The 24,900-nt window shown below is 39.6% G+C and overlaps 1 protein-coding gene across 1 annotated transcript; it reads right to left on the bottom strand.

Moving 5' to 3' along the window:
* Nucleotides 1-1,188: 1,188 nt before the first annotated feature.
* On the bottom strand, nucleotides 1,189-21,944 carry LOC143297986 (uncharacterized). The gene is made up of 9 exons (XM_076610621.1): nucleotides 21,554-21,944; nucleotides 20,684-20,754; nucleotides 18,707-18,959; nucleotides 17,220-17,325; nucleotides 15,474-15,676; nucleotides 14,390-14,516; nucleotides 13,297-14,029; nucleotides 11,534-11,743; nucleotides 1,189-1,837 (listed from the first exon to the last, which is right to left on the bottom strand). The coding sequence occupies exons 1-9, from the start codon at nucleotides 21,610-21,612 to the stop codon at nucleotides 1,725-1,727; spliced, it is 1,875 nt and encodes a 624-aa protein (XP_076466736.1). The 5' UTR covers nucleotides 21,613-21,944; the 3' UTR covers nucleotides 1,189-1,724.
* Nucleotides 21,945-24,900: the final 2,956 nt, after the last annotated feature.

The following is a 24,900-nucleotide window of genomic DNA, read 5'->3' as shown; positions in this document are numbered from 1 at the left end:
AAAAATTACCAAAAGGAGAAAAAAATAACAAACAAACAACAAGAACACATCTTTCTTGAAAATATGAAAAATATATGAGTGATTATATCAAAATGAAAAAAAGAAAAGAGAAAGGAAAATTCCACAAAATCAGTCAATGCCACATCTCCAATGCTATCTATAAAAGTGTACAAAATATAAACTACCTGGATTAATTTCCACATATATACAAATGTACATGCAACATCATTTCAGACAATAAATGCATAAAATTCAATCTTCATACAACACTTCGTGTGTGTGTGTGTTTTGAAATCTCTCTCTCTCTCTCACCACATACATACATACATACATATATGTGTGTGTGCGTGCGTGCGTGCATGCGTGCGCGTGTGTGTAAAAGAAATAAAATGTATATAAATACATATATTTTATGAAAACAGAGACAGACAGACAGACAGAGAGCAAAAGGAAAACAATACAAATCTATGAAGCCCAAACAACACCACAGATCCTTGAATGACAGCAATTTTTTCCCATCTTCACCCAAGAACTGTGCTGAGGCATACATCATCTCATCTTGGTGGATCAAACAAGTTATCATTTTCCAACCTTTCAACCAGATATATTTGTCAACAATAAGGAACTGAACACCACTCTTTGAAGACTACTGTGTGTGGCTTCATCAACAAAAGTCTGACATGCAAATTTTCAAGCTCAGCAATGTCAGGGCAGTTGTTTTTGTTGTTTTTTTTCTTTTTTCTTGTTCTATGTGTGTGTGTGTGTGTGTGTGTGTGTGTGTGTGTGTGTGTGTGAATCATAATCTAAAAGTAATGATTCCCCAGTCGACAAGAATTCAAAACGAGCTGTTCTGTGGTTCAAATTTGGATTTTCATCTTGGAAAAAGAAACTTTAAAACCAGCCACTGTGCACACTGATAGGCAGTATGTCAGCGAACGATAAAAACCATAAGGTATTCTGCACAGCAGCAGAGCTAAAACTTCCCGAGTCAAAAAGGTTATCTGGGCTGATATCCTTACATGGCTGAAAGAGTTCATCATGACCAATGCAATTATTCTTTGCTTACTCTAAGCGCGTTGGGTTACGCTGCTGGTCAGGCATCTGCTTGGCAGATGTGGTGTAGCGTATATGGATTTGTCCGAACGCAGTGACGCCTCCTTGAGCTACTGATACTGATACTGATCTTTGCTTTATTATTTATCAAACTATTGATCTTGGACACTGTAGAAAAAAATTGATTTTTAATCAATCTTAAATAAAGTGCCTTTTTTTTATAATTTATCTTTTAACATGTAAATTTCACATAACATTCATGAAGTGTCTGTTAATGCAAAATTAATATTGACCAACACAGAAACGCTACAAGTAAAGAAAGTCTGTGCAAGATAGTTTGGGGTGGAAAAAAAAAAACACACCACCCTATGAATCAGAAACACATGTAGATAACCAACACCATTTCAAATGTTCAATGCGCAATAGCTTATCTGATGAACTGAACCCATTTACAATATCACAGATCTTTGACCTTAAACCTGTTATCGTGTCCCTTTTTGTATAAGACTTTTCACACAAACACACACACACACACACACACACACATGCGAGCGCACAAAGGACTGTGTCATGTTTGCACAATGATATCAACTCGAATTTCTTGAGAAGGTCAGCTCCCAAACATGGCAACATGCTTGCACTGCTAAAACCTTCCGCACAGAAGAACATTTTTACAGTACTACATCTTTATCGTCCATAACATTAGGTTGTCTGAAGGCAACGCTATCATTGTCAACGGCTGGTAAATCCTCTGCCAGTCCCCACGACTTGCTACCCATGTGATCTGCAACACAGTGAACACAACGCAGGAATGAACAAGTTTATTCAAAGATCTCTCTGACAACAAACAATACAGTAAACAACCTATATGCACAACTGCCTTGTCATCTTAACTGTATCAAGATCTCTCAATCGTTAATGTATATGCATAACTACTAGTGTCTTAATAAGTTAATTCCCTTCATGAGTAAGTATTAACATACAGAAGATCAAGTATGCGTGTCCTTTGTCATACCTAAAAATGCCAATTCATTGATCTGTATAAGAGCTGAGTCCATCTTTTAAGAATATTCAATCTAATTTGATTCTGAATCACAAGGACAGCTCTTTCAGATGTTATTCTTCCACATATCAACCAATAGTCCTCTCCACCCCTGACTCATAAACGTTATGCAAAATTCTTTCTAGTCCAGCAATTTTTCTGCCATTTCAAAGCCTACTCAGATTGGTAATGCTCAAATTCTGGTGCTCCAATCAATGTCAAACCATTCATTATCTCTGTCAGACAGAATTCTCTCCACGTTTTCTATCCCTTCATCAACAATAACTTATTCTTTAAAAGAATTTTATGCTACAAGCATTTTCTTTTTAATATGTCAATATCATTGAGAGACAGACAGACAGAGACAGAGAAAGAGAGACAGTGAGGATGACAGAGAGGCAGAGACACAGAGAGAGAAAGTGTGCAAGTGTCTGCATAAGTGTATGTCACATGCATTTGTCAATGTGAATGCTTCCACAAAAGTATCATAATCAATTAAGTAATTAATAAATTATTCATTACAGAAGAAGCAAAGACTTTGGCATGGGAGTACTTGATAATAATTTATTTTTAAAGCCCACAGAATTGCCTATCAATTATTCTCAAAAATGAATAATTTATCCTTCATTCTCAATGTCTCCTTTTCTTTTTTCATTCTTTTTTCCTCCCATACACACACACACACACACACACACACTTGCATACTGGACAGTTTAACTCATCCTGTTGAAGATAAAACTCCCTTCCATTTACTGCTGTGTAGATGATTCAGCTTCCACCATTTTCAAACTACAACATCAACATGGCAATACATTTTTTTTTTTTCTCCATTTCTGATACAGCAGCCTCACACTCACACATCCAGAATCAGATCAGTCTCTAAGTGTCATTCAAAACAAGAATGGTTCTGTGCACTATGTATGTGATGGGAAAGGCAACAATACCACTGTCGTCATGACTCACTATCAACAACAATAGTGGATCCTGTTCTACAAATGACAAATCCCAGTGCAGTTTCTCAGAAAGCCACTCTCACAGCCCAACAATACCATTGTCATTCATGACTCACTATCAACAACAATAGTGGATCCTGTTCTACAAATGACAAATCCCAGTGCAGTTTCTCAGAAAGCCACTCCCACCCCTCAGCTGGATATGTGAAGGCTAGAATCCAACATAGAATTGTTTGTCTTTGCTTTCAGTGTCTCCAACAACAATATGCCATCATATCTTCCTGAAACTCTCCATCTATACCATCCTTCAAGGATGCTACGCTCTCTTGACACCTCTCTGCTCACAGTTCCTTGGTTCCTCAGTTCTCCTTTCAGATTTTTGGTTGAAATCTTTCTCTTGTCTTTAGCCCTACTGTCCGGAACTCTCTGACTCTGTCCATGAGAAAAAAAAACTCCATCCTTTTCAACTTTCAAGAAGAATATAAAAGATGAACCTTTTTGAAATTCACCTCTCCTGATGCCAGCCCCAGTGCACACTTGTGCTTGTTTCTGTTCACATGAGTATGTTGTTGAGGTGTTGTGTGGCGGGGAGGGTAGGAGGGAGACTGAGAGTAATTCTTAAGTATTTTGACCTGAGTTGTACATAATTTGGGCATTTGTGATGTATGTAATTGTCAAACCTGTCAAATCCTAGCAAGACTTTAGAGTAGCACTTTCATCATTTGAGTATTGTAAACCAATGTCTGGCAGTAGCAGAACCAGCACCTAATTGTAGTTCCAACTAGAATTTGAAAGAACAGAAAAAAAACGACACAGTTGCCACTTTCCCCATTTAATATGCCTGGAAGTTATAAATCGAGTCAACACACAGTGCACACAGCATGCTTTGAACTTAGTTGGAAATCAGTTTAACAGGTGTTTGTTGTTGTTTTTTTGCTGTAAGCTTTGAAGGAATACTTTGCTGATGTTCATTTCTTTGCTGCCAATGTCAGTTTGTCACTGGCTTTTCTTTTTGCACACATTCTCTTACAAAATGGTTTCAGTTTCACACTCAGTTTCTCAACGAGGCATCACTGCGTTTGGACAAATCCATATACACCACACCACATCTGCTAGGAGGATGCCTGACCAACAGCACAACCCAAAGCGCTTGTCAGGCCTTGAGTGCATGCATATATTTATGTAATCTATCAGGGTGGATTTCTTCTATCTAATTTTGCCAGAGGACAACACTTACGTTGCCATGGGTTCTTTTTCAGTGCACAAAGCATGTACTATATATTGTCTCATCCGAATGACATAACTCTCAGTATGATTTTCCAGTCAAACTTGGGAGAAAGGGCAAAACCTGGACTTTGACCCAGACCCTCACGCACACTGTACTGGTAGATAAGCAACTTAACCACTCTGCTACCTTCCTCCTAACGAACAAGACGGTGCCAGAGGGAAATAAAAACCAGACAGGTATGAGGGCTGGAGGCAACATGCTTAACTCTAGTTCTCAAGAACAGACAGGTATGAGGGCTGGAGGCAACACGCTAACTCTAGTTCTCAAGAACAGACAGGTATGAGGGCTGGAGGCAACACGCTAACTCTAGTTCTCAAGAACAGACAGGTATGAGGGCTGGAGGCAACACGCTAACTCTAGTTCTCAAGAACAGACAGGTATGAGGGCTGGAGGCAACACACTAACTCTAGTTCTCAAGAACAGACAGGTATGAGGGCTGGAGGCAACACACTAACTCTAGTTCTCAAGAACAGACAGTTATGAGGGCTGGAGGCAACACACTAACTCTAGTTCTCAAGAACAGACAGGTATGAGGGCTGGAGGCAACACACTAACTCTAGTTCTCAAGAACAGACAGGTATGAGGGCTGGAGGCAACACGCTAACTCTAGTTCTCAAGAACAGACAGGTATGAGGGCTGGAGGCAACACGCTAACTCTAGTTCTCAAGAACAGACAGGTATGAGGGCTGGAGGCAACACGCTACACTCTAGTTCTCAAGAACAAAGTGGAGGAAGAACATCTGAACTCTGACTGGCTCAGGCTGATCACAAGCCACAGAATGAAATCCTCACTGGCTGCAAGTACAAAGCCACCTACGTCACAGATCAAGTTTCCAGACCTCTCTTTCCCACTCTGCACAAGTTAAGTTTTTTTTCACAGCATTGACCAATCAATCTATCAAAGAAAAAGAAAACACACCTTGATTTTTGCTACTTAAGTGTAGCATTTTTGTCATGAGTACTGCTTGATTTTTGCTGCTTTTGTGTAGCATTTTTATTGTGAGTGTAGTAGCACTGCATTCTGAAGCTCAGCAGAGCATACCATGCACAAAACGTAGCAGCTGGCAAATCTAGACACTGACATTAAAGAGCCACTAAATGCACAGGGTTAGCTGCAGAACACACCATTGCATCCATGACAGTGACTGAAAGTCTGATGAAGAAAGTCGGAAAGATGTGTGACATAAACAACATATTTTTCAACCCTTCAGTACATCATTCAGGATCTCTGTCTTGTAAGTACATCGGCAACACCACTGATCATACAGTTGCTTGAGTTTGACGCATGGTTATGCATGTGTGGGTGTATGTGTGAATGTTTGTCTTCATGTTTGTCTACATTTATTTGCTTATTTATCATCATTGTTGTCTTATTTATTTATTTATTATTATTATTATTATTATTATTATTATTTTATTATTATTATCATTACTACTACCCTTTTTTTATATCATAATTATTATTTATTTATTTATTTATGTAAGCTTATCTATTATTTATTCACTTTTTTTCTTTCTTTTTTTTTCTCAAGGCCTGACTAAGCACGTTGGGTTACACTGCTGGTCAGGCATCTGCTTGGCAGATGTGGTGTAGCGTATATGGATTTGTCCGAACGCAGTGACGCCTCCTTGAGCTACTGAAACTGAAACTGACGCATGGTTTGTGAGAAATATGTTGCCACTTTGAGTGACTGCCAAGTGCCAAGATGTGTGAGGGATAAGTACACAACAAGCACAGGAACAACTCTTTCAGGCAACCGATGCTGCAACAGTCTGACAGTAAGGAAGCATTAGAGTGCGGGTCTGACAACGCTGTGTTAGAACACGCTGTCAACCGTGCTCTGCTAACCATGGTGTGTTCTGGTACAGTTAGGAAGAAAGAATCATCCAATGCTAAGAAAAACATGTTATTAAACTGTCCAACCTGCCGGAGGGAAAGCCAGTTCGCAACATGGAACACACGGAGACCCAAGCATGTGCTTTTCAAAAGTTGCCTGCGGACATCAACAGAAAGCACAACTGAAGCTACATTTCTGTTGTTTACACTGTAAGATCTGAGAATCAGACTTTTGCTCTGCTTTCCAAGTCAATGAAATGTGGGATGTTTTGTTGTTGTACATCATGTCAATTTCGTGAATTGGACTGTATGGTTTAACTATAAAAAACCTTTTCATCTTACTCTCTCACACATTCATGTTAGTGAACACACACACACACACACACACATGCATGCATGCATGCATGCATGTGTGCATTCTTACAAACCTGCTAAACCTTAACTAGGTTTGAAAGTGGCATTTTCATAATTAATTTGAGAGTAGCAAAACAGTAAATGAGAGCAGCAGCACCAATACATAATCATACCAAAAAAATAAAGATCCCCCCCCACCCACCCCCCACTAAAAAAAAATTCACAATGCCATAAATTATGATTCATAATTTCTGATGATGATAGCAGGCAATCATAGTATAGTAGGAATAGGCCAAATCAAGTGAACGCAAGGGTGTGAATGAGTGTTTCTTTGTTTTGTCTGGAGTTGTTTTTTTGCCAGGAATGGATGGGAATGAGGAGGGGGTGGGGGTAGTACACAGCAGTTTTCATTGAAGCATAAAAGTCATACAGATTTCTCAGAGAAAAAACGATGAAAGCAAAATCAACTGACCCAAATTATTTTTCGCTCACAGACACACACATTTTTATCTTTTGCTCACCAACACACAGGTTTTGTCATACCTAAAGTTGTGAGCTGGAATGTGAATGCTGCCACTTGGGCAACTAACATCAAACACTTTGCTAAAGTTTTACAACAATCCATGCAAATATTGTTTGTTATATTCATTGACCTTTCAACCTTTCCCTGTCATTATTGTGGCTTTCTGGCTTGGATATTCTAAACATCAAACAAAGAACCTGTCATTATTGTGGCTTTCTGGCTTGGATATTCTAAACATCAAACAAAGAAACCAATAAAATGGCATTCCAAATGGTGGAAAAAAGAGCTGGATATTGTTTCTGTTATCAATTCTATAAAGCATAAAGCATGAAACTGCAGACCTACTGCGAAAAGATTTTGTGTAAAACTGCATCAGTCGATTGAACCAGTTCATGCTTCTAGCTCATCATCAGAAAACAAGTTTTTTTGTTGTTGTTTTTTTTGCTGCCCCATCATCTGCACCATTTCTGTGGCATTACTCCCATGCCGCTCATTTAGATTCCCCCATACACGGCCACACCCGGGTTCGTCCGTCGCAGTTCCAGCGTTGGCAATCCACAGGGAACCATCGATGTTAGGTCGCCAGGAGGCCACACACCAGAGGAGACCCTGCACTGCTGCTGAGTCACTTCGGTGGTGTTCAGTGGTGCCTGTTCTGTTTTAACGTACTTAGGACACCACCTACTAAGCCCCCTAAAACAAGATTTTGTTGAAAGTTCTGTGCAGGAGAATGAATGTTTCCACTTAAGCCAGGCAGTACTATACACTGGCAATTCATTGTATTAACCCACTGCCTGCCTTTGGATATGCTGTATTGCCATATGCCTACTGGACTTTCTTGCATATCCGATTTTCATCAGCAATTCACGTTTGATTTCCAAGGGAAATGACCTGCTCTCTTTCTCTCCCTGTCTTCTAGAATGTTTAAGGATTGTTCACACCCCTTGGACCTGTTTGGTTTGCACTGTTTTGACTTAAAGGCAGTGGAAAATTCCTAAGTCACTTACTGACAAAGCAGGTCCAAATGGCGCAGACCCATCTTGGCTTTACAGGATCAGGAAAAAAATGAATGACACAGACAGAAGGAAAGAAAACCTGTGAGGGTTATAACTCAGGTGTGGGTTCATATTATGATGATAACAGTCACCACCAACTTTCATGGCACAAAGTGAAAAAGTAACAGTGATGTAAGTTTTGTACCAGAGACTGATTAGTCTGTATGTGAAGCAGGTCAGACGCAAAGTGACCGTAAACATGAACCAGCTGCTGACACAAGCACTGCTGTTACACATATGTACCATGGAAAGGGAAGGGAGCTTAGCAGAGGGGTGATCAGTCAAGCTTACAACCAGTCAGGGGATAGGGTCACTGGCCAAGGGACATGGTCCAACTAGCTGCATGCCAAAACACCGCTGGCTGGCCAGTTTGTTTTGGATGAAGCACTTGAATAATGCCAAGCCACAGGCACCCAAACAAAACAAATTTTACTGGAAATCCTGCAAATGGCCACTTTCTTTTTGATGAAGCACAAAGTTAATGCTGGACCATAGGCACCCAAACAAAAGAATTTTTACCAGAAATCCTGGAATTGGCCAGTTTCTTTTTGATGAAGCACTAGGGTAATGCTGGGCCATAGGCACCCAAAGAAAACAATTGTTACCAGAAATCCTGAATTTGGCCAGTTTCTTTTTAATGAAGCACTAGGTTAATTTTGTCACAGGCACCCAAAGAAAACATTTTTCTGGAAATCCTGGCATTCACTGTGAGGAAGAGAATCTTTAATCAGCTGATTTCATGGAAATATTATTCTTTGAATAGGATTTAGAAACAACAATTACAACAAATGTACAAACAAATCAAAATAACTTTATCATTTGCTTAAAGTACACTGCACAAGCACTAATCATGCAAAATTTCAAGGAGGTATCTTTGTGTTTGAGAAATTAGTGCATGTGTTTGGTACTTAAAGTGAAAACCTCAAGTTTTTCATCAGCACACAGGAATCACAAAATTTTCAACATTTTCTACAGGCAAGGGAGAGCCAATAAGACACCTGACATCCTGTAAAAAGTGTTGCCATTGTGCCTATAAGACATCCAATGGCGTCCTACATGTATTTCGAATTTTCCTTCATTGCAGTTTGGTACAATGAACATAAACTCTGGATGGTTAGTTTAATGTGTCTGGATTATGAACATACTATTTAAGTGAGCATTCATCAGGTGGAAGACCCCTTTTTTCTCAATAATGATGACAGGCATATATCAGACAATAATCATGCTATTTCCAGCTGTATGTTGTTTGTTTTCTGTCTGGGTATCATTCAGCGGAGGTGGAAATTTTTTAATGCATAAAAATTGTTATCTTCACTTTGAAATGCCTAGATTCAAAATAATTGAGGGAAAAGCCCGGATTTAGAAACCTGATTCATTTTCCTTCACAAAAACGTTTACTTTTGTTCTTTATCTCCTGCAGTTTTTGTGTCAGAAATTTTAAAATTAATTACCCCTGACTCCTCAAAATTCCCTGGCAAGGGGAGAGCGCATTTTTACAAAATTCTCTGGCACTTAACTTGTTAATATGCAGAGAACTTTTACAAACAAATTTATGAATATTTTAACCTTTTCCTACCTGAATTCCAACTTTCTAGCTTATCAACAGTGTTACTGGTTACTGATTTTTTCGCTGAACAAAAGTAATGCAACCACAAGAAGAAGGAAAATCCTTAAAAGGAAAGGTAACAGACATCCCGACCTGTATGTTCATCTCATCTCAGGGGGCAACCCTTCACTTGTCAGCGGCAGTCAATGGATTAACAAGACAAAGTGGACAGACCAGTCAACAGACAGTTTTCTCACAAACAGATGCACCAACTGACTCAGACCGATAAAATGAAAACTCAAATTGGATGATAGTCACGCAAAAAAAAAACCCACTAGAATGATTCTCCACCTTTGGCACCAAATTCCCAATTGGTATCATTGTCTGCTTTTTGACTCACTTTTGCAAGCAAAGTGAGTCTATGTTATAACCCGGTGTTCGGTTGTCTATCTGTGTGTGTGCGTGTATGTGTGTGTGTGTGTGTGTGTCTGTGTATCCGTGGTAAACTTTAATATAGCCATTTTCTCTGGAATATAGTAGGAAGAAAAATATTCACAGTCATACCAATAACTGTTTGAACGTCTCCCGATTTTAATAGTATTTCTGAATCATTAACGGTTTATTTCATTGATGCTGGTTCTGGATTCCGAAAACACTGTTTCCCCTTTGCAGCTGCCCGGACATCTTGTAATAAGACGCCATGACCACATTTTTCTTGTTCGCAATTAAAAGCAAAAAAATACAAATTCTGGACAGAACACATACAGTGACACTAACTACATTATTGACGTGTTTACTACATATGAATATTCTAAAGTGGATACTGAATTAACTAGAATGAACGTAAAAGAAAATTTTAATCAACCGTTTCACAAAGGTCAGCCTTGTCAACACTGGTTTGTGCAGATCTTGACAACATGTTGCAAATCCTGACATGATGGCAACGTCTCTTTTACCGCCGAATTAAGAGAATTTCTTAAATAATCATTGAAGTGTTTACTGCATATGAATGTTTTAAAGTGGATACTGAATTAACTAGAATGAACAGAAAAGACAAAGTGAATGGACGGTGTCGTACTTTCGATGCTTGTCAAACACGGATTTCGGCAGATCTATAAATACTGGACACATATTGCAGTATGTTTAAAGCGATGGGAATGTCTTCTTTACCTCATACTTGAAAGAAATTCTTCAGTGCATGAGATATACCAAAAGAACATGATTTAAACAGTGTTTTCACTTTGATTACTGTTCTCGATTTATTCCGCTAAATGTATGCGCTTAAATAATAATTTTTAAACGTCATCATTGAATGCCATATTAGTGCAGTGAACAAACCCACATCCTGGGTTTGAATCTGCTTTGAAGTCTTTTTTTTTTGTCTTTTTTAAACGCAAAGCTTTATATAATCATAATAATGAATAGACAACACATTTCAACAAACTAAATCATATCAGTTTTTTTTCTTTTTCTTTTCAGTGTGTATCACAAGTGAGTCTTAAAGGCCTTGCCTTTCTTGTCTTTTTAGTTATTTAAATTTTCAAATTGTTGTTGAAATTTTTGCTACTTTAGCATTGCCTTCTTACTGCCAACACAGCAGCATAGCATTTGGAAGCTTAGAGAAGTATACAAAGCTCAAAATATAGAAGCTGGCAGGCTTGCTCTCAAATGCACATTCACATGCATTCACATACAAGCAAACCCAGTCACAAAACACACTCTCTCTCAAACACACACACACACACATACAAACAGTTATCATGTATACAGGTGTGCTAACTCTCTTTCTCTGTGTCTGTTTACATTTCTCTCTCTTTTTTCTGTTCTGTCTGTCTGTCTCTGATGTCTGAACGTACATATTCTTTATTTCTGGTCCACTCACCTGATTCTATAGAAATATTACTGTGCATCTGAGAGTTGCGTGACAACTTGACTGGACGCCTATCAGCCGACAAGTTGTTGTTGGATTCTTTGCTGGGGACGCCGCGCGCCGACAACTTTTCTGTCTCTTCCTCCGTTGGTTCCAGCCCACTCTTCCAGACTTGTTTCTTTCCCCTATGGCTCAGGCTGTCAGTCCCAACAGTGTAGATGTCTGTGAAAGAGGAAATCAGCGTGCAGTTAACAATCGTTATGATGGCATTCGGATTGCTCAGTAACTCAAAATACTTGATGAGGCATCCCCGTTAGTTTCAGTTTCAGTTTCAGTAGCTCAAGGAGGCGTCACTGCGTTCGGACAAATCCATATACGCTACACCACATCTGCCAAGCAGATGCCTGACCAGCAGCGTAACCCAACGCGCTTAGTGAGGCCTTGAGAAAAAAAGAAGAAAAAAAAGGTGAATAAATAACAGATACGCTTACATAAATAAATAAATAAATAAGTAATAATTATGATATAAAAAAAAGGTAGTAGTAATGGTAATAATAAAAAAATAAAAAAATGAATAAATAAGACAATGATGATAAATAAGCAAATAAATGTAAAACATGAAGACACACATTCACACATACACCCACACATGCATAACAGATATGCACCAAACATGCAGTTTCACAGTTATGAAAGCACAGTCAAATACATATAAATGTACATGAGCTCCAACACACACACACACACACACACACACACACACACATTACCCTGCACCTCCTCTACCCCCCTCCTCCACACACTCATTTCTGGTCTATGTATCCCCCCGTTAACTACAATGAACTTTTCAAAGAAAAGACTGATTGCAAGAAAATACTGTGAGGTAAACTATCAAACAGCACAATGAAGCACACTAAGATTGCTGACATCAGTTTAAAAAAACTACATTAATATGGTCATATAACAAGATCTAATGGCCTTGCTAGAACAATACTCCAAGAAGAAAGGGAGACGGAAGGGATGACAGAAAAAAATGATGGACAGAAAAAAATGATGGACAGACAACATTGCAGACTGGAAAGGAAAACCATTTCTAGAAACCCAGACTTTGACTTTGACACACAGTCTAACAGACCTAAATGAATCTGGTGAACAGGTCTTCTGTGTGGCACCCAGATGACTCTTCACATGGTTATGGGAGAAGAGGACGACACACAAATGGAGGAAGAATGATTTGAACAAAAGTATTATAACCAACAAGAACATCCTTTATTTACTTCTGCATGCCCTTGGTCTCATTTGGAACTAGATCTGTGGTTGGCTGAAATCAGTCCGACTTTCACAGATCAGAGTCAAGCAATGTCACAGTCGACTATTATTAAATGTTCCTTTTTTTTTTCTCCTTTGCTTGATGGTTCATCTGCTATGTCTGTCTTAATTTTAGTTGGGTTTTTTTTTTACTTTTTTTTTTTAAGATTAGACATTTACTCATGATTTTTCTTTGGTTTTTTTGTGTGTCTTTTTTTCACATAAGCCATTTATTAAATGTTACAAAAACTGCACAGATATTTTTTTTTTTTTTTTTTTTTTTTAACCAAAACACCCTTACACATGCCCTTCTAGTTGTTTGGTAGCTCCAAAACATTGCTTAACTCACCATCTGAACATCACATCTGTTCCTTCTTTACTTTAAAAAATGAAATAAAATAAAATAAAATAAAATAAAAACAAAATAGAGTAAAAAGTAATGCATCTTCCTTTCGAGGTCAGCTCACCTCCCCCATCCAAAGAGGTCAGTAACGGCTGAGGTCGTGGGGTCAGCTCCAAATCGCCACCTGCCGCCTTCCCATTCTGCCTGGCAGCGCCAAGCTGCCGCAACCTCTTCTTCTTCACCTTGCGGGTGCGGGGCGTGTCCTGGTCGCACTCTGCATCCCCGCCATCCAGCGGTCGAGGCATGCGGGTGATCCCTGCTGCCAGCATCTCCCGGGAGGGGAAGTCGTCGTGAGTGGAGACCCGGATGTTGGACAGGGTGGTGGAAGAGTGATCCGTGTGGGAGTTGGTCAGCACCGGCTGGCTTCTCGGCGTGGCGATGACGATGTGACCGTTGTCTTCTGTCGTCGCTGTCGTCGTTCTGTCACCGGACTGCTCGGCAGACGGGTGGGTGCTCCGAGGCGTTCTCGTCTTCTTCTTCTTCTTCTTTTTCTTGTTGTTCGCCTCCTCCCCGTCCTCCAAGAACGGAGTGCCCAGAGGCTTCAAGGGCGGTAAGGAGGAGGGCACAGCTCTCGGGCTGAACACCCTCTCTCCATCCTCTCTGGGAGTGAAGATTCTCTCCACCACTTCTTCTTCCCCAACATCGTTGGGTTCGGAGGTCTCCATGTATGAGCCTGCCTTCCGAGAGCGGGTGGAATCAGGAACTTTGGTGAAGAGAGCTTCCTGAGATGGCTGCTGCTCTTTCATGGTTTCCTTCAGTTCTTTGTATCGTTTTTTCTCTGCTTTCAAGGCTTCTTCCTGTATGGGGGGAAAGGTGGGAGGGGAGGGATTGGGGGGTGGGGGTGGGGTGGGGTGGGGGTTTTTGGGGGGAAGACAAAATATAAGATTATTGTATGAGACGATGATGAGTTTATTGTCAATGTAATGAAGCAAGAAACATCTGACACAAAATAATCAAGGAAAAGATTATCAAAGCTGAAGGAAAAATCAGCTGAAAACTTAGGTAGAGTAAATGGCTTAATATAAAAATTGAAATAACAGCAGGACACAAATACATGTATATACAGTACACACACACACACAGACACACACACACACACACACACACACACACATGTATATACAGTACACACACACACACACACACTGACATCCAACCTTTTTCTTCAATTCATTGAAGTCCAACGGCTTGAAAGGGTTCCCATCAACACCGTCTTCGTCACCATCATCCTTCTTCTTCTCCTCGAGGCCCAGTCTCTGCTGTTCCTCCTGTTCTTTCCTCTCTCTGGAAATGCCACAGACAAACAGGATATTTTGCTGTGAAGAGAAGAGGCACTGTCATTTCCATGGGGGACAAGAACAGGAAAGTAACATACAACACAGAACGATGTTCTTTAAAAGTTCAACACAGAACAATAACTCTTTCAAATACAACAGAGAACAATGCTCTTTCAAACACACAGCCATGATCTTTCAAAGTCCAACACAGATCAATGCTCTGTCAAAGTCCTTACAGTTTTTTTTACTCACACTAGAGTCACAGTCAACCCCTTCCATGTAACATATGTATCTATGACTGCCAATTACAAATCTTTCACTAGTTTCAGTTACTCTTATCTTTCATTATCAGTTTTCTCCCCCTCCTCTCCTGGTAGTGAACAATAAATATAATAATTATGATAAAAATAAACACTCATCCAGCACTTTTCCTCAAATAGAGCTCAAAGCGTTCAGCATGTACAAAACTCATTAAGTATAAATAATGAAAGAATAAAACAAAGCAATTAGTACAAACTTCAAACAGACATCATAACACAACTCGTGTAACTCGATATCTCTCTCTCTCTCTCTCTCTCTCTCTCTCTCACTGCTCTTTTCAGCTCACCACTTGCTGCTCAAAAGATGGACTATACTTATACAATACTTATTTCTTGTTTAATCTTTCTTTCCCTCAACCTCATTTAAGTTTACAATGAAAAAATCAGAAGTTCAGGATAGCAGCAGTCAGTAAAAGCCACTGTTAATCAAGTATTCATTGAAGATACCCACACAAATGATATTTCGCAAGAGCCACAAAGCTGAGCAGGATACCAACAGAGAGAGAAGTTCTTCACAATTTAAAACAAAAGTCAGAAATCTCATGAGCAGTCTTTGGCTGCTGCATTCACACGGCGAACAGAACCCTCACCCTACAAAACTCAATTTTTTTTTTTCAATAAATAGAACAGGTACAACATCCCACCGTTCTTCTCTCTGCTTGCGCACACGTTCACGCCGAGCGGCAGCCTCGATCTTCTGGGCCTCAGCAGCGGCCTTCATGTCTGAGTCAACTCTGGTCTTAAGCTCCTCCCAGCGACTGTCAATCATGGCCAGCAGCCAGCGTAGCCCCTCCTTCAAGCTGCGATCCATCTTCCTCCCACTGCCCTTGATGGCGCTGCATGCCTCCTGTACATTGGAGGAAGGTGGCAGAATGTTTAAGATGCTTTTATGCGAATACAGTCTTTGGGTTCAAATCCCAGTCTCACCCTTTCTCCCAAGTTTGATTGGGAAATCAAAACTGAGCTTCTAGTCATTTGGGTGAGATAATGAACTGAGGTCCCGCGTGCAGCATGCACTTGGTGCACTAAGAAAGAGCATGTGACAACATAAAGGTGTCCTCTGGCAAAATCATGTAGAAGAAATCCACTCTGACAGGTACACACACACACACACACATACACACACAATATATATATATATATATATATATATATATATATATATATATATATATATATATATATATATATATATTCAAGCACTCTGCTTGCAAGTGTATTGTTTTGCTATTACAGTGGGTTTTGTTTTCTTCTTCTGTGCTGTACAATGTAAAAACTGACATGTAAGACATGCCTTTAAGCACTAAAATGAAACTAATATTTCTGCATAACTTGCACACACATCCACCCAACTTTTCAAACACTACGTTCATACACACAAAAAATCATCTAATCATCACATAGCTGCACAATATTCATCATATATATCATACATAAGAATTCCTAATGCATTAAAAGTAGGGGAAACTTTCTATTAAACAAAAGAACAACAACTATGGTGGATGCGCTGATTGCTTCTTTGCTTAATTTTGTTGTTTTACTGATTTTGTTGACATATTTTTGTGTCTGTTTGTTTTTGTTTTATTTTCAAATCCGTGTCAGTATACTTTTAAGTGTGAGTGTGTGTGTGTGTGTGTGTGTGTGTGTGTGTGTGTGTGTGTGTGTGTATAAGGAGGTGGGAAAGGGAGTTAGCTAGTTCAATTCCCTCTGAAAATTTGACACACACATACAGATACACACACAGAAATATATAAGGATAAAACTGATGACAGTGTGAATTACCTTTTCAACTCCAAACATTGTTTCAAGATTTTATAACATGAAATGATCAAAGCTGAAATGGATAAGCACCTACTCTTTTCTGATAATGAAAAAGAAAAGAAAACCATAATCAACAAAATCCAGATCAACATCGACCACCAGTTTGACTATCAGAGGTCCATCAAAAATAACTGAACATGGTCCATCAGGAATTTCACAAACAGGAAACAGCCCCAACATTGCACAAGAATATATTATATCTCACAATTATATAAAGGGGGTTTTGGGTAGTTCTAAAATGGCTAAACCAAGTGAAACTGGGTGGGATGTGAGAGAGAGAGAGAGAGAGAGAGAGAGAGAGAGAGAGAGAGAGAGAGAGAGAGAGAGAGAGTGTGTGTGTGTTTGCGCGCGCGCGCGCGCACGCACGCGCGCGTGCGTGTATGTGTGTGTGTGTGTGTACTATGTGTGTCTGTGCAACTGCTGCTTGCTCTCAACTGGACGAAAAATTTTAACATGGATGAGAGAGAGGAAGTACAAAAAAAAAAGAATCATTAAAAAAAAAAAAAAAAAAAAAAAGCCTTATCACAAACAGACATGATCACCAACCCCAGACTTCCATTTGAACTCACAATGCGGCACGGACACTTGTTGGAGTTGACCACTGATTCAAGGTTCAACATTTCGCAGATGTCCACTTCGTCCAGTGCATCTGGTTTGTCCTGTTTGTTGGCCAATCTGAGACACACATGCACACCACAAAATTAATGTAAAAAAATCAATCTTTCTTCCTGTTTCCTGGAGCAGATTTCAGTGTTTAATTAATCTTTTCAGTGCCCCATGACGTATATATAGGTGCAAAAAAATGCTTCCCTATTTGCTCCATGACGCACTTATACATCAGCATCATTTCAGGATTTTTCAGTTCTACTTTAAAGTGGTCTACTACAATTATCCACAAGGAGTAACAGCCAGTCACACTCTGCATGATAATTTCTGGATGTTATTGTCAATACCCCCCTCACAATGCTTTCAAACTGTGCAGACGACAAACCACAACCTCACCTTAAGTTAGTGGCTTGAAACAGCAGCATGTTACCCCCCACACCCCCCACCCCACACCCCCCCAAAAAAAATTTTTTAATTAGATTTTGCCATCCAAGATGTTGCAAATGATTTACAAGTGATTGGTGATTATGAATTGACTGCTAGGCGTGGCAAAATCATCTTGTCAGATGATTCGCTCGATATGACTGAAAGTTAGAATGATAATTTGCAAAGAGGAGGGAGTGTGGGGGTAGCTGAAGAGCTAGATGTGGTCAGCAAAAGAGAGAAAACAGAGCAGGAGGTTGAGTGTAGCTCTGTGGCTGACCTAGATTTGACCTGAAATACAAACCACCCACTTATTCTGGGCAGAGAGGGTGGGAGAGAGTGATGAAAGGGGAGAACAGTTTCATGCGAGTCATGAATTACATGTGCAGCATGATTTTAGAAAAGCACACTGGCATTGATCAAACACCTATCATCTGCAGTCAAACTTACAAATGCACTGTGAGCTAACTGGATCACTCCCTTTTTGATCCTGTCTGAAACTGCGCATGAAGTGAGTAGGCATAGCACAGGTAGGAGTCGCAATTGAAGGGCATATATACAATCACTGTGATAAATGAACTTTTAACTATAAGAATTTGATAGCCTGTTCAATTTTACTCAAACAAGTATGGATTATGGATACTTTCTTGCAGTTGTGTACATGCTAAAATTTTTTGTTAATTATTACCCTCCGCAATCCAAAACTGTCTGGCAAATAGGAAGCACAAGTCAAAACAATGCCCAGCACGAAAGAGGTTAAACAAAATGTGTCTTCAGCACTGACAACTCAGTCTACAAATCAAATCATCCACAGTCTTAAATTCTTGATATTAATCAACCACTCACTCAATGATGAATCAGTAACTGAATAAGCAAATAATAAGAATGAGCAACACAAACACACATACATACACAAACACAATGAAACCTATTACATATGCATATGCATGTACAATGTATCACATGGATACAACTTAAACAACCTTTGCTTAGTCATAGCATTTTAATAATGCACCGATTTACTCACAATAATAATGGTTTTCCTGACACCTGCGGATGTTCCAAGGATTCCCTGAAAGTTTCACGAGTTTCTTCCATGCGGTCCGTCGTGCTGGAGTCCACCACAAAGATAAATGCATACACCTCAGGAAAATAGTTTTTCCATACTGGTCGAATGTTCTTGCCTCCTCCAACATCGTAGAGCGTGATGTCATATTTTTCAAAGGAGAAACTGAAATTGCGGAAGCCAATAGTGGGGGCAGTATTTTCATCCATGGGTTCTGTTGAGAACAGTAACATAAGTTTATTGAATTTCATTTTTAACAAGCTCTTCCCACGAACATACACATTAACACATTTACATACACACACTCTCACACATTACTACTCAACCACCCTTCAGACACACTATGATTTCCATCCAGACCACCACATCATACTCTGAGACTGGGTTCACGCAGTCAAGTGTCATCTCAAAATTCTATTTTGTGGATGTATTTTACTGTTGCTCAAATTTCGTGACTAACACTGAATGTGCTTATCTCGCAGGCCTGGTTGATGTCAAAATACAAATACAGAACAACAAGATAATGGAGGAAAGTAAGTGCTTTAGGTATCTATATATATTACCCATTCTAAGAAAGCATTAGGTACCCACAACCCTATCAATGTGTTGTTTGATTCTTTCAATACCTAAACAGATCTTCAACCCAGTTTTGTCAGCATTCTCGTCTCCTGTCATTCATCATAGAAAAATCATCCCCAAACCAGATGCCCTTCATTGCCCTGCATTCATGCAGTCAGAACAAACAAGAGTTCAGTTTGGTTTCCTCCACCACTTCGATGTCTGTGGTGAGTTCTAGTCCACATCTTTGGTGTCCACATCTTTGGTGTCCACATACTGGGAACTGACACAGGATGGGCATGGTTACTAAAGTAGTCTCTACTCCAAAGTTGTTCCTCATGCAGTCTGGTTAAATGACTTAGCCACTGCTGTCACCAAAAAGGTACGTAACAGGTGATGTCCTGTGTATACATACCAAATCATAACTGGCAATAGGAACACCAAAGTGACTCAGCTGAAGTGCTGATCTCCTCCACTTAGTAGCCTCATGTGACCTCATGATAAATTCTGGCTACATTCACACATGATTCAGGATACGAAAATGAAAATTAAAAATCAAATAAATTTGGCAGAATATGAAAAATGTACCATAACTCAGCATAAGAATCAGTTAACAATGGATTCCATTCAAATACTGGCTTGACTGTCCATGGTGACTGTAAAGTGATTGCAGTTCAGCTTTAACATCAAAAAAACTTGGTGAAAATTACAGGTCCTGCTCTAAGAGAAAGGCAACAAGAAATGGAGGCTAAAGCTGAAGGAGTGACCTTTCACCTCATGTAAATATTTTGACTTTGTATGATTAAGGGCAGAGAAGAGCGTGATGGAAAGTTACTCTACCAGTTTGGTCGATAAGCGTCACCTCTAGTGGTAAACCCATGCTGTCGATTGTCACGATTGAAGTGGCATTAGGGTAAATAAAAGTGGCAATTTTTTTTCTCTTTTTTTTTTTTTTTTTTACATAGAGTTTTCCAAAGCAAGTTCAGTTATTCTGTCTAGGTTTTCTACAATAGTGGCACACTGTTTCTGTTGGTTGCAACCAAGACAAGCATTGAAACAACAGCCATTTTGACCTGGGAGGACAAACAGAACTGCCATCCCTGGTTGCAAAATACAGCTCTGAAATGATTCCAACAATAGCAAATTTTAACTAAAGGAGCAACTACCAAAGATTTAAGGAACAAACATCACTACATTTGAGAAACCCCACCCTTTTTTAAGTCATGCACCATCTGTTATCAAAAATAAATCAAGTTTTAAAAATATGATGATAAATGTGATCAAGCCAGTGAATAATGTTTTTTAATACATTGAATTAAATTCACTCTGGGAATAAAATCTTATCCAGAATTCCAAGTTCTGGCTAAGTGAGTACTATACCTCCAGAGAGACTGAGAGAAGCAGTTGTTTTGCCTGCATTATCCACTCCCAGCAGAGCAAGGGTGACTGGCCTGCAACAAACAAACAAAAAAATCAAACAAAAACAGAATAAAACCTTCCATTCTGGCTCGTTACAAGGCCTCGACACTAAAATGTTATACTCAGTTGGATTTCGTCAGAATAATTTTCATCCATGTGGGGGAAAACTGATTACTGGAGAATATGACTGTCAAGGCAGAAACACTCACACATACTGCATGTTATATGCAGTCATGCAGTTGTACATATATTCACACACAAAAAAAAAATGCACACTTACAAGCACATATCCACACAAACACACCCACACATTGTACACACACACACACACACACACACACACACACACCACAAAATGACAAATACACAGATATACACATTGCTTGTATTCTTGCTAACACACACACACACACACACACACACACACCATAAACATATATACTGTAAACATGTAAACATATACATCTCAGTCACACACACACACACACCTTTCAATTGACTGAGACAGATGCTAGTCAGAGAGAGATCATGATGCACAATGTAAGCAAGATATCAAGAATTTTAAGCTTAAACCATCAGAAATGATTTTGAGTCTATAGTCTGCATGTTAGAACTGGAAGCAGTTGTCTTGGTATTGACGTTTATACCTTTAAACACACTCTTAGAACTCCCCAAACACCTCTCATCCCCTAAAGAGTGTAAATTCAGACCATTGTATGTTTTCACACATTAACCCTAGATGTTGATATCTACATGCATTAATCAATCATCATAACTTTTCATGTTGCGAAATCATAAGATTAGTACAGTAGACAGATAAGACGTGCTCACTTTTTAGGCTGTCGTTTCCCTCTGATGGAGGATATGCAGTTCCCCATCAGGCTGAACATGTGTATATAATACAATCTGATAATTATTTTGTAATAAACGAGTCACCCTGTCATGGCATTAAAATAAAATAAAAAGTTTCTTGTCCACACAGTCACACGCACTGGCATGCTGTGTCTTGTGTGTGAAACAAACACAGCACCGTCGTCAATGGGTTTTTTTTACACGGAATGAAAAAAAGACTGCAGAAGTATCAAAGATCTGCTACTTTTCTTTTCGCATCTGATCCCTGTAAGAACGATAAATGGCGTCCTGAGAAAGTTCTATCTCATGGAATGTGTGAATAGATTCGTTCTCTGTCCGGCATGTTTTTCATTGTTTGCCTCTCAGTCGCTGTCGTCGGCCATTATGACAACGGAATGTGTTTACGGCAATCTATTTATGTCACCAAGGCTTCTCAATGTCGTAATTGTTTTCCTTTTCATTTTTCGTGTTTTATCGTGTCTAATATGTATGGATGTAGTGCAATTCATTCATATATCGACTGCAGCTGATACTTATTAATTAAAATTGTCTGCCTTTGTCATTTAACGACATTGTGTGTGCGCATTTTAAAATGTGTGTGTGTGTGTGTGTGTGTGTGTGAATTCAATATTTACTTTGAGTGGTATCAGACGTGTAATATAAGTGTATTCCCCCTTCCCTTCTGTAGATCAGCTAGTTACAACAGTGTCTGATTTTTAGTTCGCTTCCAGTCCATAACTGAGATGAACACAGGTGAAAACAGAAGTGACGGTCTCCTCCATAAGGTGTACATGTCACTGAGGCCGGAGGACAGCATAGAAGTGACAATCTTCCCCGTAAGGTGTGCACAGTTGAAAATACAGTCTCCTCCATAAGCTGTACCAGGTGAAAACAGCCTCCATCATAAGGTGCACACAGATGAAAACAGTCTCCCCCACAAGGTGTACACAGGTGAAACCAGAACCAGAGAAACCAGACTTTCAGCTTGAAGTTTTGCCTCTCTGCAGAGTATCTTCTCTCTGATATGGTAGTCTGGGATAGTCCCAAATCAAATCATAGCCCAGCTGACTGCAGAGGAACCACGTAAGGACTGGACACCTGTCATAAAGTCAAAGAGAACCACATTAATGTTGAAAGATAATTAAAATAACCACCTTTGACGGTTGATTAAAATAACCACCTTCAGCTGTGTTTCATCAGCGTGTTGATTGACATCAGTCATCTTTTTGTGATGACATATTGCTGAAAGGAAGTTGCTAAATTTTATTCAGACAAAGATTTGTGCAAAGGCCTTGTCACCCACTGCATAATGTCCATGAATGACTGTATCATTATGCATTCTTCTTCAAGAAATGTGTGTGTGTGTGGGTGTGTGTGTGTTGGAGCTCATGTACGTTTATATGTATTTGACTGTGCTTTCATATCTGTGAAACTGCATGTTCGGTGCATATCTGTTATGCATGTGTGGGTGTATATGTGAATGTGTGTCTTCATGTTTTACATCTATTTGCTTATTTATCATCATTGTTATCTTATTTATTTATTTATTTATTTATTTATTTATTTTTATTTATTTTTTTTTTACATTATAGTTATTATTTATTTATTTATTTATTTGTGTAAGCTTATCTATTATTTATTCACCTTTTTTTCCCTCAAGGCCTGACTAAGCGCGTTGGGTTACGCTGCTGGTCAGGCATCTGCTTGGCAGATGTGGGTAGCGTATATGGATTTGTCCCAACGCAGAGACGCCTCCTTGAGCTACTGAAACTGAACTGAACTGAACTTCAAGAAATTATCTTCAGTGTCAGTGTCAGTCACAATGATGTTGCAACACACATGCACATCCCCCCCCAATTATACACTCAGACGGCGTCAACTTCTGTCATTATTTGGAGAGAAACATTCAAAAATGTCCATTATCTTGTGTTCATTTTCACAGATTCCAACAAGTAGCCTTTAAAAATAAATGTCGACCTTGATTGGACAAACAGGGACAGGTAGTAATGGACCTTCAGCACCTTCAGGTGGTGGAGAATGCATCCAAAAGAACTAGATTTGTACATTAGCCCAGAAATGTGCTTGACAATTTTGTTTGATTTTAGCCTAAAAGTTGTGATAAAAACATGTTTGCAACTGTGATATATGTATGTTACGATCATAAAACAATGAAGTGTTGACAGGTTTGGGCTGCCTAAGATAGAATTGCTCCATTTCCAGCACACAACTTTTGGTTTGACAAATATCTGTTTTAGGTCGTGAGCAAAAATATAATTTAGATTCGTTATGGTTATGTACTGGTAACACCTCCCCCTCCCCTAACCTCCATCAGCATTATCGCTTTTATTGTCGTTGGTTTCTAGCTTACAACTTTTGGCTCATCATTCACTCATTTCTGATGGTTAGCAAAAATACTATTCGGATTGTTTAAGGTATGTACTGCATCCCACTCCCCTTCTGTTCCCCTCTATTTTCAGTATTACCACTTTTGTTGTTGTTGTGACGTGTGCAATAGCCGAGTGGTTAAAGAGTTTGTCAATCTGAGGGGTATGGGTTCGAGTCTCGATGACGGCGCTTGGTGGGTAAAGAGTGGATATTTTTCCTATCTCCCAGGTCAACACATGTGCAGACCTGTTTATGCTGAAATCCCCTTCGTGTGTAGTATACGCAAGCAGAAGATCAAATACGCACGTTAAAGATCCTGCAATCCATGCCAGCGTTCGGTGGGTTATGGAAACAAGAACATACCCAGCATGCAAAGCCCTGAAAACCGCGGAGCATGGCTGCTTATATGGCGGGGTAAATAAACAAAACGGTCATACACGTAAAATGTTACATGTTTGTATGAGTGTGTTTGTGTGTGCCTGAAATATGATTGAATGACAGGAAACGAATGATGAGCGCCCAGTGGCAGCCGTCAGTCGGCTCTACCCCGCAGGTAGGCAGCCTCAGTGTTGTGCAAATGACCTTGTGTGTGCCGTGCGTGGTGTAGTATGTGTCTCTGTGTGTGTGTCTGTGCTTAAATATCATGTGTAGCCGTGTGTGTGTGTGTGTGTGTGTGTGTGTGTGTGTGTGTGTGTGTGTGTGCCGTGCGTGGTGTGTATGTGTCTGTGTGTGCGTGTCTGTGTTTAAATGCCATGTGTGTGTGTGTGTGTGTGTGTGTGTGTGTGTGTGTGTGTGTGCCGTGCGTGGTGTGTATGTGTCTGTGTGTGCGTTGGTCTGTGTTTAAAATATGTCAGGTGTAGCCGTGTGTGTGTGTGTGTGTGTGTGTGTGTGTGTGTGTGTGTGTGTGTGTGTGTGGTATGTGTGTGTGTCTGTGTGTGCGT

The sequence above is a fragment of the Babylonia areolata genome, chromosome 23, assembly GCF_041734735.1.
Source record: "Babylonia areolata isolate BAREFJ2019XMU chromosome 23, ASM4173473v1, whole genome shotgun sequence".
NCBI classification, from domain to species: Eukaryota; Metazoa; Mollusca; class Gastropoda; order Neogastropoda; family Buccinidae; genus Babylonia; species Babylonia areolata.
This window is presented reverse-complemented; position numbering and strand designations above follow the sequence as displayed.